The 13,980-nt window shown below is 36.3% G+C and overlaps 1 protein-coding gene across 2 annotated transcripts in view; it reads right to left on the bottom strand.

Annotated features, from left to right (window-relative positions):
* The window catches only part of FMN1 (formin 1), a 477,206-nt gene that overhangs the window by 201,326 nt on the left and 261,900 nt on the right, over nucleotides 1-13,980 (bottom strand). For both annotated transcript variants that reach the window (XM_031952031.1, XM_031952033.1), the window contains one exon: nucleotides 5,393-6,171. In XM_031952031.1, the coding sequence (XP_031807891.1) occupies nucleotides 5,393-6,171 (779 nt within the window). The remainder of the gene's footprint in view (nucleotides 1-5,392; nucleotides 6,172-13,980) is intronic.

Below are 13,980 nucleotides of genomic sequence, written 5' to 3'. Positions count from 1 at the left end.
TGGGAGAGGATTTCTCTACTGCTCAAAAATGGGTATCATTTAAGATCACAGTTTTAGAATTGGAGAGGATATGAATATCCATTTAGTCCAACTTTCTCATTTTACAAATAAGGAAACCATGGAATGGAGAGATTAAATGACTTGCCTAAGGTCACAAAAGTACTAAGTAGCAGAGCCAAGATTCAAACCCAAGCCTTTTAATTCCAAGAACAACAGAAATAAGAAAAAGAGTAGAATGTGAATGTAGATGCAAAAATGTACATGTGTCTGTGTATAATTATATACATACTGCTATTTAGGTTATCAGTTATCAAAGAATATATCCATATTTAGTTTTTAGTACAATGTGGTTGCTTACTAATTATTAAACATTTCACTCTTTTCAAAGAGTCCATCTAAGGTAAAATACGAATGACATAAAACCATAATTTATTTGGCTTAATTGGGGAGGGTGGGATTTTAGGAGGGAGAAGAAAGTCCAGTGGGACCATATCTAAATCATAAAACATTCAGAGGAGGGAGAAAGTGACCATGTTTAATATACTTTATAGTTTATTCAGAGGGAAATGTCCCCCATTCCCTACCCCAGACCTCATACATTCTGGCTCAGTGCCTGAAACTATTACTGAGTCAGCCTCTCCTGATGCCTCTGGTTGGGATATATTCATATGCTTTTCGTTTTTCTCCAAACCGAAGTAGTAGATTTCTTTTGAACTAATGAGAGTTTTATTATTAAATTGTTTCCCCTTTCAAAATGGTACAATACATAAGGAGGAAAAAATGCAGACAACAATCATCTCTGGCCTGTATTTAACCCAGATTGGGTAGCAGAAGCAGTGTCTGTCTCTCCCAGTGGTGTTGTTACAAGGCTCTAATATTACCCACTGATAATGAAAGCAGGTGGGACAGAATGTAGAAAAAGACTAGTTAGACACACAAGGGAATGGAAACAAGTACTATCTGAGAACTGCATTATATGGCTCTGAGATGTAATCTATTAGCCCTCAGTGCTTCTCCACTTGGATATGAGAATGCCAAATAAATGAAAATCATTCAAAATAAGTGTGCTGGAAAGTTATTTCTAGGAGCTTTCACTTTGACTTTAGGTGGGACTGCCAGGAGAACTAATGTTTTGGGTGTGGCTATTTCAGGATCATAGGCATATTTGCTTCAACATTTAACTGAAAGGTTAAAAAACTCTATTCTTTAAAAATTCTATTTAAAAAATTCTATTCTTTACTAATGGTGGACTTAAACTCTTAATCTCCAAACACTATGTGGGATATGCTAAGACTACACTATTCACCTGCTTAGTTATATTTAAGACATTTCCCATTTCAATTCCTTTATATTTTCCTGCTGCTGTAATCCAGAAGTCCCTCTGATTGTGTCGGGTATCATATAGTTTGCCGTACACCATGATATGAGCAAAAACAACATACACTGAATACTGACTGTCATTCAATAATGTCTTTACCTAATGCTGGCTATAACTCAACCAGTTTTAGCTTGAAAATATGAGCAAGATAATGTGGCAGTAGATACTTTCTTTAGTGGATCTGGGATTTTGACCAGTGTGGTTACTTCTTCTACCAAAACAGATCAAGACCTTTGCATTCCCATCCTGTTAAATTCTTGTTCATTCCTTCCCATAAATTCTCATGGTAGCAGACTAACACAAGTTTAATTTGCAAAAAATCTATGAAAGAGGAAGACCACGAGAAGTATCACCTCACAAATGTGGCAATTATATGATGAAATATGGTGACCTCTTCAACCTTAACATTATGTCCATCTCCTATAATCAGGCTCAAGTTCTGTTAACAAATGAAGATAGAGAACAGATGGTAGTCAAAGAACAGAACTGGCAAATACTGGAAGATGGAAGTTATGGAGAGACAAAACTAGCATCAATCTCATTGGCAGTAAAGAAGTAACCTTTTAAAATCAATGTGAAAATGGGTGTGAAAGCTAATATTCAAGTCAACTAAGGTAATTAAGTAGCAAAATAGATAAGAGTACAACTAGCCCTGGAATCCAAATGATCAGAATTCACTTGCCCAAGACTTGCCCAAGCACTATCTATGTGACTCTAGGCAAATCACTTAACCTGTCAGCCTTGATTTCCTTATCTGTAAACTGGGGGTAATAGCAGCACTAATTAACTATTATGCAGATGTGATAATATTTCGAAAACTTTGTACATCTCAAAGTGCTATATGAATAATGGAAATTATTGTTATCTATTGCACAACTAAATTATTATTGTTATTAATTCTTAAGTTATTATATAATTATCATTCATACAACATACACAAAAAAAGATGTTTGACTAGACCCACAAAGTAGCACTTCTTTGGAAGAATAATAGTCATAACAACTGATAAGACTTACAAAATACTATTACAAAAGTACTATCTCATTTAATCTTCATAACAATTTTATGAGAAAGCTGTAAGTAGCCTAAAATTTAGAGATAGGAATCTGAGTGCCAAAGAAAGGCTAAATGAATCACATGTAGTTACATGACTAGTTAAGAAGCAAAAGTACAATTTGAATACAAGTTTTGCTTGACTCTCAAACTAGTGATTTTTCCACCATATCATTCTGCCTTTCCTAAAGGGGACAATAGACATAGTTTTAAGAATTTTACAATCAACCAATTTTAAAAATCACCTGGTCTTGCAGGATGATTTCAGAAAGGCCTGGAGAGACTTACATGAACCTGATGCTGAGTGAAATGAGCAGGACCAGGAGATCATTATATACCTCAACAACAATACTATATGATGATCAATTCTTTTATTTTTTAAATTATAACTTTTTATTGACAGTACATATGCATGGGTAATTTTTACAACGTTGTCTGTTGCACTCACTTCTGTTCCATCTTTTCCCTCCCTCCACCCCCTCCCCTAGATGGCAGGCAGTCTTATACATGTTAAAACATGTTAAAGTATATACAATATATCTGTACAGTTCTCTTGTTGCACAAGAAAAATTGGATTCTGAAGGTAAAAATAACCTAGGAAGAAAAACAAAAATGCAAGTAGTCCACATTGAATGGTATCTGGTTTAAAACTAGTTTCAGAGTAAATCTTGATCTGATTTAATAGAAGTCATTTTCTCATTGAAAGTTTCCAACTTGTTCTTTTTAAAAATTTTTTAAAATTTTATTTTATTATAACTCTTAATTGACAGAACATATGCATGGTTAATTTTTTACAAAATTATCCCTTTCACTCACTTCTGTTCTGACTTTTCCTTTCCCTTCCTCTACCCTTTCCCCTAGGATGGCATGCAATTTTATACACGTTAAATATGTTATAGTATATCCTAGGTACAATATATGTGTGTAGAACCGAACAATTCTCTTGTTGCACAAGAAGAATTAAGATTCCAAAGGTAAAAATAACCTGGGAAGAAAAACAAAAATGCAAGTAGTCCACATTCATTTCCCAAGGTTCCTTCTCTGGGTCTAGCTGATTTTGTCCATCATTGATCAATTGGAACTGAATTAGATCTTCCATCCACTTCCACTTCCATCAGAATACATCCTCATACAGTATTATTGTTGAAGTGTATAATCTGATTCTGTTTGTTTCACTCAGCATCAGTTCATGTAAATCTCTCCAAGCCTCTCTGTATTCATCCTGCTGGTCATTTCTTATAGAACAATAATATCCCATAACATTCATGTACCACAGTTTACCCAGCCATTCTCCAATTGATGGGCATCCATTCAATTTCCAGTTTCTAGCAACCAAGAAAAGGGCTGCCACAAACATTTTGGCACATACAGGTCCCTTTTCCTTCTTTAATAACTCTTTGGGATATAAACCCAGTAGAAACACTGCACAGTTTGATAACTTTTTGAGTATAGTTCCAAATTGTTCTCCAGAATGGTTGGATCTGTTCACAACTTCACCAACAATGCATCAGCGTCCCAGTTTTCCTGCATCCCTTTCAACATTTGTCATTATCTTTTCCTGTTATCTTAACCAATCTGTGTGGTGGTATCTCAGAGTTGTCTTAATTTTCATTTTTCTGCTCAATAGTGATTTGAAACACCCTTTCATATGAGTAGAAATAGTTTCAATTTCATCATCTGAAAATTGTCTGTTCATATCCTTTGACCATTTATATGATAATCAATTCTGATGGATGTGGCTCTCTTCAACAATGAGATGAACCAAATCAATAACGAAGAAAACCAGCTCCACCCAGGGAAAGAACTATGGGAAATGAGTGTGAACCACAATATAGCATTTCCACTCCCTCTATTTTTGTCTATTTTTGATTTCCTTCTCAGGTTATTTTTACCTTATTTCTAATTTTTACCTTATTTTTCTGATTTTTCTTGTGCAGCAAAATATCTGTATGGAAATGTATACATATATTGTATTTAACATATATTGGTCTGCCTGCCATGTAGGGGGAGGGGGTGGGAGGAAGGAGGGAAAAAGTTGGAACAGAAGGTTTTGCAAGGGTCAGTGATGAAAAATTACCCATACATTTATCTTGCAAATAAAAAAATCATCTGGTCTTTCCTTACTCATCCTGGATTTTCTCATAACCCTTTTGACCCCAAAATTTAAATTTATTTATATATGCTATATAAGAGAAAAAAGAAAGAAGAGAGTGAAGGGAAGGGGAAAGGAGAATAAAGGGAAGGGGTGAGGAGGAGAGGCAAAAAGCATTTATTAGGTATCTATTATGTGTAAGGCACTGTGCTAAGCACTTTATATTATCTTATCCTTACAATAATCCTGGGAGGTAGGTGCTTGCTAGGGCAAAAAACCTATCCAGAATCACACAACTAATATCAGATTGGATTTGAATTTAGGCCATCTTGACTCATTAGGGCCTTGACTCAAGGCCTAATGCCTTTTTTCATTTTACCACCTATTATTATACTTGAATAGTACATATATTTGTGAGTTTTCCAACACAATGGAACCCACTACCTTTTCAAAATTTTTCAAACGATATCATCAAAATCCATATTATGTACTGCAGAATTGGTCTTCTTACTTTCTCTCCTACTTCACAGTGACACACCCAGTCCAGTCTCTAAAAATGATCTCTTAAGCTGGCAGGAAGGGGTGTGCCTGCTCAAAAATCATTGCTTGGCTCACCATCATCAAAGATTTTGTAAAGAAAAGACCAGTCAAGGTCTGCCAAATAACAGCCAAATTCAGCTGACATTCCTTCCAAAAGTATCCCGTCATCACCAAGATACCCACACACAGAACTTAGGAATCACACAGTGGTAAATGTTACACTATACAAACAAGATATATAGGGCTAAGAGGAATAAGATTAATGGGAGCTCTTGGGAATTTTACAAGCAGATGGTAAGTTTTAGAAGGCCTGTTAGGGTTTTCCTTACCTTCCACCGCTTATTTGTATCCTTGTCCAGTACAGAGGCTTCATGGGACAGCTGGGTTCAATGGCAGGCTTTCGAGGAATCTGACTGAAGGATGTGTTGCCTCCAAAGAAGGGAGGAGGAGGAGGAAGTGGTCCAATTCCTGGAGGCCCAGGAGGAGGTGGGGGTGGTAGTCCAGTGCAGGGAAGAGCTGATGGAACAGGAAGGGGTGGAGGAGGAGGGGGAAGGGGATTCCCAGTAGTTAGAGGTAATGGAGGAGGAGGAGGTGGAGGTGGTGGTGGTGGTGGAGGAGGAAGTGATGGAGGTCCAATACTTGATTGCAATGACAATAATGGAGGCCCAAGTCCTGGTGGAAGGGGAGGAGGTGGAGGGATCATGCTTGGCATTGGAGCAGCAGGAGGGGGAGATTTTTGTTGACCAGATGAGCTATTTTCTAAAGATTGGAGGCTTGAAGCGATATCTTTGTTGTCACTTGGAGGAGATATGTGGTTTAGAGAGGAGATATTCAGTTTTTTGGGTACAATTTGGTTACTTTTAATAGTTTTGCTTTCATCTTCACTGGGTTTTAAAAATGTCTCTCTGTCAGTTTGTATGTAGACATTTCGGAAGGTCTTTGGTGGATAATCATCTTCTGTAGAGATGCAAGCATCTCTTGTCTTTTCACATCCTCCACTCAACCGGTGTTCTAACTCACACTTGAGATTTTCAATGGTTTCTTCTAGTCTTGCCGTTATTACAGCGTGCTCTCCCCTAATATGAAAGACTCTCAGTTCAAACTGGGCCTGAGGATGAGAGTAAAGAAAAAAAGAGTTCAATAAAATGAAGATCTGACATATTAATTAAAAGATTTAGTACTATTCCAGTGTCAAAATAGCACATGCTATTTGAATATAGAGGCAAAGAAGTAATGCAATAATCTAAATGGGTATATACAGTTCACTTTATGAAATTTCCAGAAACTTAAAATAGTTGGAAAAGAAGAATGATTTCAGTTAAGTTGAATTCATAGGGGGAAATTACTAAAGATTAAAGTTTAAGAGCAAAAACATCACCTTAGAACTTTTACTGGTTAAAGTATCAAGCACATTATATTTTCACATATACCCAATATGCATTTTGTAGTTTCAAGGTCTAATATGGAAATTGATTGTCATAAGAAAGATATTTAGGGGAACCTTCTGGTCTGTTTCAGCAATCACTCTAGAATGACAGTCTATGGCATTTTTAAGCTACTGTGGCAGTCAAAAAGATAGAGAAAAATTGTTCTCCAAAATTATTGATGCTTTTTCTCTTAATAGGTTAACCTTTAAATCAGGGATTCTTAGCCCAGGGCCTATGATCTTTCTTAAAACTATTTGGATGACTGCATTTTAGTATAATTGATTTCCTTTGCAATGCATTTTATTTTATTTACTTAAAAATTCTGAGATGGGGTTTAAAAATCTTTGGATTGCCAGAGGGGTCCATGAAATAAACAAATAAAAAACTGAGAAACCCAACTTTAAATCATCAGTATTTTGTCTTATGTTCATTCAAAATGAAACAAGAATTCCAAATTAATCAGTTTAAGATCAAGATGAATTGAAACTATCCTAGTTCTATGCAGTTTGCTTTCTCTCAATTACAAGAGGTTTTTCAATAAAATAATCTACTTCTGTTCTACACATCAAACTTTTCCTAATCCTCCCAGATGCAAGTATCCTTGTTTTAAATTTTAGACCATATCCTCTCTATTTAAAGATTATGGAATGGGAAGCAGTGCGTTTCCCATCTTTGGAAATCTTCAAGTGGAGTCAAAATAACAGATTTATCAGAGATTCATTCAGATACGTTAGATTAAATTGTTATTCTATGGACTTGTTCTGAAGGTAGCACAGTGGCTAAAGGGCTGGACCTGGAATGAGGGAAATGTGAATCCAAATCTGGATTACTTGTGTAATCTTAGGAAAATCATTTAATCTCCATTTATCTCTGTTTACTTAACTGCAAAATGAAGATAATAATAGCATCTATGTCATAGGATTAAATTGAGATATTTGTAAAGTACTTATCAAAATGCCTGGCATATAGTATGCACTTTTTTTTCTTCCTTCCTTCTTTCCTGGTATTTTCAAATTATCAGTATTTCTACTTAATTAAATCAAATTAAGTATTTCTACTTAATTTCTCCCTCATTGCTGTTCGATTATTGACTATACCATTTTTCTGATGTTCATTGGTCCTTTTCAAGAATGAAGCCCAAACAACAATCTAAGAGTAACAGTAGCTGTCCCACTGGGAACCCAACTGGCCAGTTTCAGTTGGGCAATGCTGCTCGCTCCCTCCCTCTCTCTCTCTTCACTACCCTTCTTCCCCTCTCCTTTTCCTCCTTCCTTCCTTCCCTCCCTCCCTCATATCTTTCCTAATTCCTAGTTTTCTCCTCCACACAGGGAATTACATGTGGATATTGTATCTAACCAAAAGAAGATACATTTTTGAAAATAGAACTCCACTAAATCAGGCTTTGATAAAGTCTAAGCTACTTGACTTGACTTTGCCTTGAACCCAAATCACTCTGGTTCTCCCAGATTAAGTCCTAGCCCAAGCCTTCATTAAATCATGGTTTGGATTTTGAGGGTTCAGAGTGAGTGTAAATAGCAACTGTTACCATTCTAGCCAGAAACCCTGAGGGTCTTCCCCTCCCACCTCCTAGATATATATTTTTTTTGAGTAGGTAAAAAAGGCCCTTTTTTGGACCTCATTTATTATTTAACCTTAGTAACTGAATGGGTGTTGTCTCAAACTGAGACCCGGGAATGACCTTAGCTTAAAAGGCCTAAGTCTCCCACTGGCCCAGAAACTTTAATATGCTCTATTTTTCTGGCCTGAAAAGAAGAATATAGAGGAGGAAATCAAGGACTTATGAGGAATGCAGGACATCTTTGATCTCCTTTACTAATTAGCAAATAAGGCCATACATTAGATCCTTCAATCATCAAGTTCAGTCTGATCCCTTCCATAATCTTGTTCCAATCATACTCTCTCATGAATCTTAAATGTCTTCAACTCTATGGGAATTTAATCTATTAAAAAAAGCTCAGGTATCCTTTATCTCAAGAGAGGGGAGATGAATCCTTTTCCTTTAATCTGTGTCCTCTTTAAGTATTTTTCTGTCTCTTATCTCTTGCCAAGCTTTAGTAAAGTCTCACTACCCTCAATTCCTTGATACCCTGATGACTTCTCAATCTCTTATCATCTGGTTTACCTTCACTCTCAATAATATTCCCTAAAGTCAAACTTTCTCAGTAAATATATTTGTCTTTTTTTCTTTCTCACTTATATGATTTAATATATTTGATCCTGAACTTTCCTCTTCTTTCCAATCCCCACTTTTTTTTTAAACTTAGTTCCTCTATCTAATTTCTTGCTGGAAATGCAGTGTCCTTTGGCTCATCCATTGCTTCATTCTTGGAATGATCCTTTTGCATGTATTATTTCCCTGTTTTCAGTAACTCAGGGTTACCTTTCCCCTTTTATGAAGTGAAGGTTCTCTCTCCTATCTTATTTTTTCCTCCCTTTCATGAAGCCTATCCCTCTCCCTCAACTGAAAGTGATCTCTCCCATGTCTTATTTTTCATAGATTTTTCCTAGATTTATCCTTTGTACTTATTTTAGGCAAAGAAAAGTTGTGTTACACAGTTAGGAAATATCTGAGGCTGAATTTGAACTCAAGACTTTATTGACTTATAAGCTCAGCACTCTATCCATTGCACTAACATCTGGTTGTTATGCTTCATCCTTGAAGAAGACCAGAATGACATCATTATGTCAGAGCCAAATTACATTGTGTCCAACTGTGGTTGATTAGATCAATATGAACTCTGAATACTCAACCACAGATCAAGCACAAATAGTTCATGTGAACATTTGGGGTGGATTCTCTAACTCTGCACATCTCCCATTTTGTTTGAGCTATTTCAATTCGGCTCGGCTCACGAGCACATCTTCTCTGATGAGGCCATGTTATGCTTGGTGGTGTCCTATGCCAGGATATCCCATGTCACACATCAATTTCTAAGTTCTTACGAGAGACTTTGAGAGTGTCCTTGTTTTGTTTTTTCTGACCATTATGTGAGTGCTTGCAATGTATGTGTTCTCTATAAAATAGTCTTTCTGGCAAGTATATAATTGACATTCAAACAATGTAGTCAGTCCATCAACGTGGCACTCTCTGCAGTAGAGTTTGAATACTTGGCAATTTACTTCAAGAAAGGACCTTGGTGCCTGGTATTTTATCCTGATCTTCAGAATTATCTCCAAGACAATTCAAATGGAAGCATTCAATTTCCTAGCATGATACAAGTAGACTGTCCAGGTTTCACAGGCCATATATAACAATGGGGTCAACACAACAGACCTGTAGACCTTCAGGGTCAATCTAATAATTCTAGTCTTCCATACTTTCCTTTTGTCTTCCAAACATTGGGCTAGCTCTGGCAATGCATGTGTCTACCTTATTATTAACTCCATAGAAAGTATGCTGCCAAGGTAAGTGAACTTATCCACAGTATTCAAAATTTCTCTATTTGCTGAAAATGATGGCTCCACACATGGAGGGTGTGGTGCCAGCTGATGGAGCACCTGTATTTTCTTGGTATTGTTAGGTTAAAATTAACACGAGCAGCAGACAATTTATCCATACTTTTGCATCTCAGCTTCAGAGGCCGAATTTAAGTACAAACAAAAAACATGCACCAACACTCCCTCCATTTTAGTTTTAGTTTGTAGCCTTTTCAAGTTAAAGAATTTACCATTATCTGCACACATACATTGTATCTAGGATATACTACAACATATCCAACACATATAGGACTGCTTACCATCTAGGGGAGGGGGTGGAGGGAGGGAAGGGAAAAATCGGAACAGAAGTGAGTGCAAGGGATATGTTGTAAAAAAATTACCCTGGCATGGGTTCTGTCAATAAAAAGTTACCATTAGTGGGGTAACTGACCCTGATGTCACGTTTGTCTTCACTGAAGGCATTTAATAACATGGCTGAAAACATCTTGACTCACTCCATAGTGTCTGGTAAAGTACAAGAGCATTATCCATCATCCGGAACCTGGGCAAGCATGCCTTCATGAATTTGATGTACAATACTGATGAATTTCTCTGGGCAACCAAATTTTGACATAATTTGCCATAAGGCCTCAGGACTGATGGGATAAAAGGTCTTGGTCAGATCTACAAATGTGTACAGACCTCTGTTGTCCCTGGCATTTCTCCTAGAATTATTGGACAGTAATGTCATATTGACCGTTATTCTGCCTTGTCTGAAGTCACACATCTAGATGAAGGAGCAGCCAATTAAGGAAGACTCTGGCAAGAATTTTGCCAGGAAAGAACAAGGAAAAGACCCCCAACTAGGATGTGACAGGTCGATCATTACTTTTATCTTTATAGAGATAGAGGCCTCCTTGAACTCCTGCGGGGATAACCTCCTGTCATATAACCCAGAAAACTTCAGCCAGTTTTTATAAGGAATGGACTCTTCCCCTTATAAATCTCACTTAGAACAGAAACAGCATCAGGTGTTTTGCTACATGACAGGAGTCTAAGGGCATTCAAAACTTCTTCAGTTGGAATTTCAACCAGGGAAGGACTGATTAACATCTAAGATATATGATTGAAGGCATCAGCATTGATAGATCATTGTCTGTTGAGAACACTGTGTAAGTGCTCAATCCATCTTTCTATGATCATATCCATAACATTAATCAATGTCACTCCATTAGTGCTGAGTAGTTGAAATGCACCATAGGTCTTTGGCCCATAAATAGCCTATTAACAAATAATTAAGACTGGATCTTCTTGCTTCTTTCATGTCACAGGGAGAAGTATATATAGTAGACAGAATGCAGGTCTTGGAATTATGAAGGCTTGGATTAAAATCTACCCATGGCACTAATGATGTGACAATGGACAAGTCCTTAATCTCTCTGAATCTCAGACAATTCTGTAAAATGTATCCCCTAAGTCATAAAAGTGCCGATAGACTTCAAGACATCATTGGCCCACATCATACCATATCTCTTCCAAGTCCACTCCAACCCAGCTCACCTTACCCAGGAAACCCTTCTAGGTTCAAACTACCTTCCTCTGTAATTTTTATGCTATGTATTCCTTAGCATTTCAGTATTTCGTGAACACTAATAAATATTTTTTGACTATTTTAACACTTTTTTATAATATATATACACACACACACACACACACACACACCCACCAACTAGAAGACAATCCATTCTCTTTACATTCATATGTGTTTATATATTTTTATATTTGTATATAGAAACATATACATTTTATGATAACACACATCATATAAATCACATTAGATGACAAGTCTACTAAAAGAGCAAGGACCAAGCTTTCTAATCTTCTAGTATACTCCTAACCCCCACTGTCCCTACTACAACCAGTCATACAGAGGCACAGGATTTAGAGGTGGAGGTGACCTTAGAATTCATCTAGTCCAAATTCAATTTTGCAGATGATGAAACTGAGGTCCAGAGCCTTTACCTTGGTAGTTTCAAACTCAAAATAGAAATATCCCTTCAGTTGAGGTATTGACTTTGAAAATTTCAAATTGTCATTACCTATTTTTATTTTGTTTTATCTATTTTATGTTTGTGTTACCTATTTCCTAATTACATTTATTTATTTTTAGAGGCAATGGGGGTTAAATCACTTGCTTAGGGACACATAGCTAGAAAGTACCTGAGGCTTAATTTGAACTCATGTCTTTCTGACTCCAGGGATGGTGTTCTATCCACAGCACCATCTAGCTCTGTTCCTCTTCTTTCTCCTCCCCCTTGCTCTCCCCAATCCTTTCCCTTTCTCCCCTCCCTACCCATTAATTTAAATCTGGATTGGCTGCCCTCTAAAGTGTTGAGTATTGAAATCAGTATGTTTAACACCTCTGGAGTAAGAGCCTTGTTTGAGGTGACAGTTTATAATAGTAGAACTGGGATTCAAAATCAGGCCCTATGACTTTTATGTATCTACATAATAAGAATTCTTAACTGGCAGATTTAAATCAAATGCACAGGTGTTATTCCCATACAGGTGGTATTAAAAAAAAAATTGGTGCTGTTTTGTTTATTAATTCAAAATACAAATAGTATAACAATGAGTACTCTTTGCAGCCGTAAAAATGTAAAAGAATCTGGCACAACAGAATCATATTTGTGATTCTAATCTGATCAAGGACCATTTTCCAGGCAACACCCTTAGCCTTTTCCAAAATCAGTCTTCCTTCCTCTCCCTTTCCCAAACCAAAATTCTCATTATTTCATTTTATTATTTTTAGTATCTTCCATATTACCACTGCTTTGAGATAGCATCAAAGGGACATAATGTACTAAAACCAAGCACTTGGAGGGAGACTTTAACTTGTCTGGTCTACATGAGCACGTCTGTTGAAAAGAAGGTGGAAAAGTGCCTCTTGATGAAAGACGTCAAGCTAGTTCCAAGGACTGTGGAAAAATTACCCATTAGTATTTTGTTGTTATGAACATGCTATCCCAGTAGGGCTGCCAGGGCCAGTAAAAATCCAGGTTATCTGCCATACAACTTGAGTCAACCTTTTCCAGGGATTATTCCAAATTCTACATCCCCAAGTCAGAGTAAGCCAGAAGTTCAACACATTGCTAAGACCTATCATAATTCTCCATAAGTTCAGAAAAGAATTGTATCATTAAAGGAGAAAGGAAAAGGAAATGGGAATTCTATTCAAGTAATTAATTGATCTACCTTATACTTTAAGAACAAGCTGTATCCTATTTTTTTTTTTAATCTCATTGATAAGCACCTCTCTTTGACACTACTCTTGACCTCAATATCTTCGTTAACTCATTAACTTGTTAGCTCATTAGTGTTGGAATAGTCCTTCTACCAATGCTAATTGTAATTCCTTTATGATTTCATAGAAATTAAGTGAAGGTTGCTTTGGGACAAAACTCATGACTCTGAGGTCAATGCCTTAATAAGCTTCTTTGAACTTGGTTAAAATAATTTTCAAATGACAGACTGTCTATAATCTGGCCCATTCTTCTAGTCTTTCTAGATTGGTAAAACCTTCCCAAGTTTACACTCTTCTACAATAGCTTTTTAAAATCCAAGGTCATCATCGTGATAAGTGAATCAAACTATTAGCTCACACAAGAATCAAGAATACATTATATAAACTAAAAGAGAAAATCTTGTGAATAAGAATTTTTTGCATTTGTAGGTTTTTTTGCAATTATAATACTATTAAAATAAGATGGAATATGGGGGAAGAAGGATTGGAGCAACAAAAAAACATGAAGACAAAGGAAAAATTCCAAAAAAGAATCAAGAGATATTATTAATTCTCTTGCTATGTTCAAATAGAGAATAAAAGAATAGGATATAATCAGCTATTTTATTCATATTTTTCCAGAAATTTGATGCATCCTTATTAAACTTACTGACCTAAATAACATCCCTTACCAATGTAGACTGAACTCCCTTTATATTAACTTATTCTTGGCAATTCTCGTTTTTGTCTTCCTATAAATCACAGGATT

Source organism: Sarcophilus harrisii, chromosome 2 (genome assembly GCF_902635505.1).
Source record: "Sarcophilus harrisii chromosome 2, mSarHar1.11, whole genome shotgun sequence".
NCBI classification, from domain to species: Eukaryota; Metazoa; Chordata; class Mammalia; order Dasyuromorphia; family Dasyuridae; genus Sarcophilus; species Sarcophilus harrisii.
This window is presented reverse-complemented; position numbering and strand designations above follow the sequence as displayed.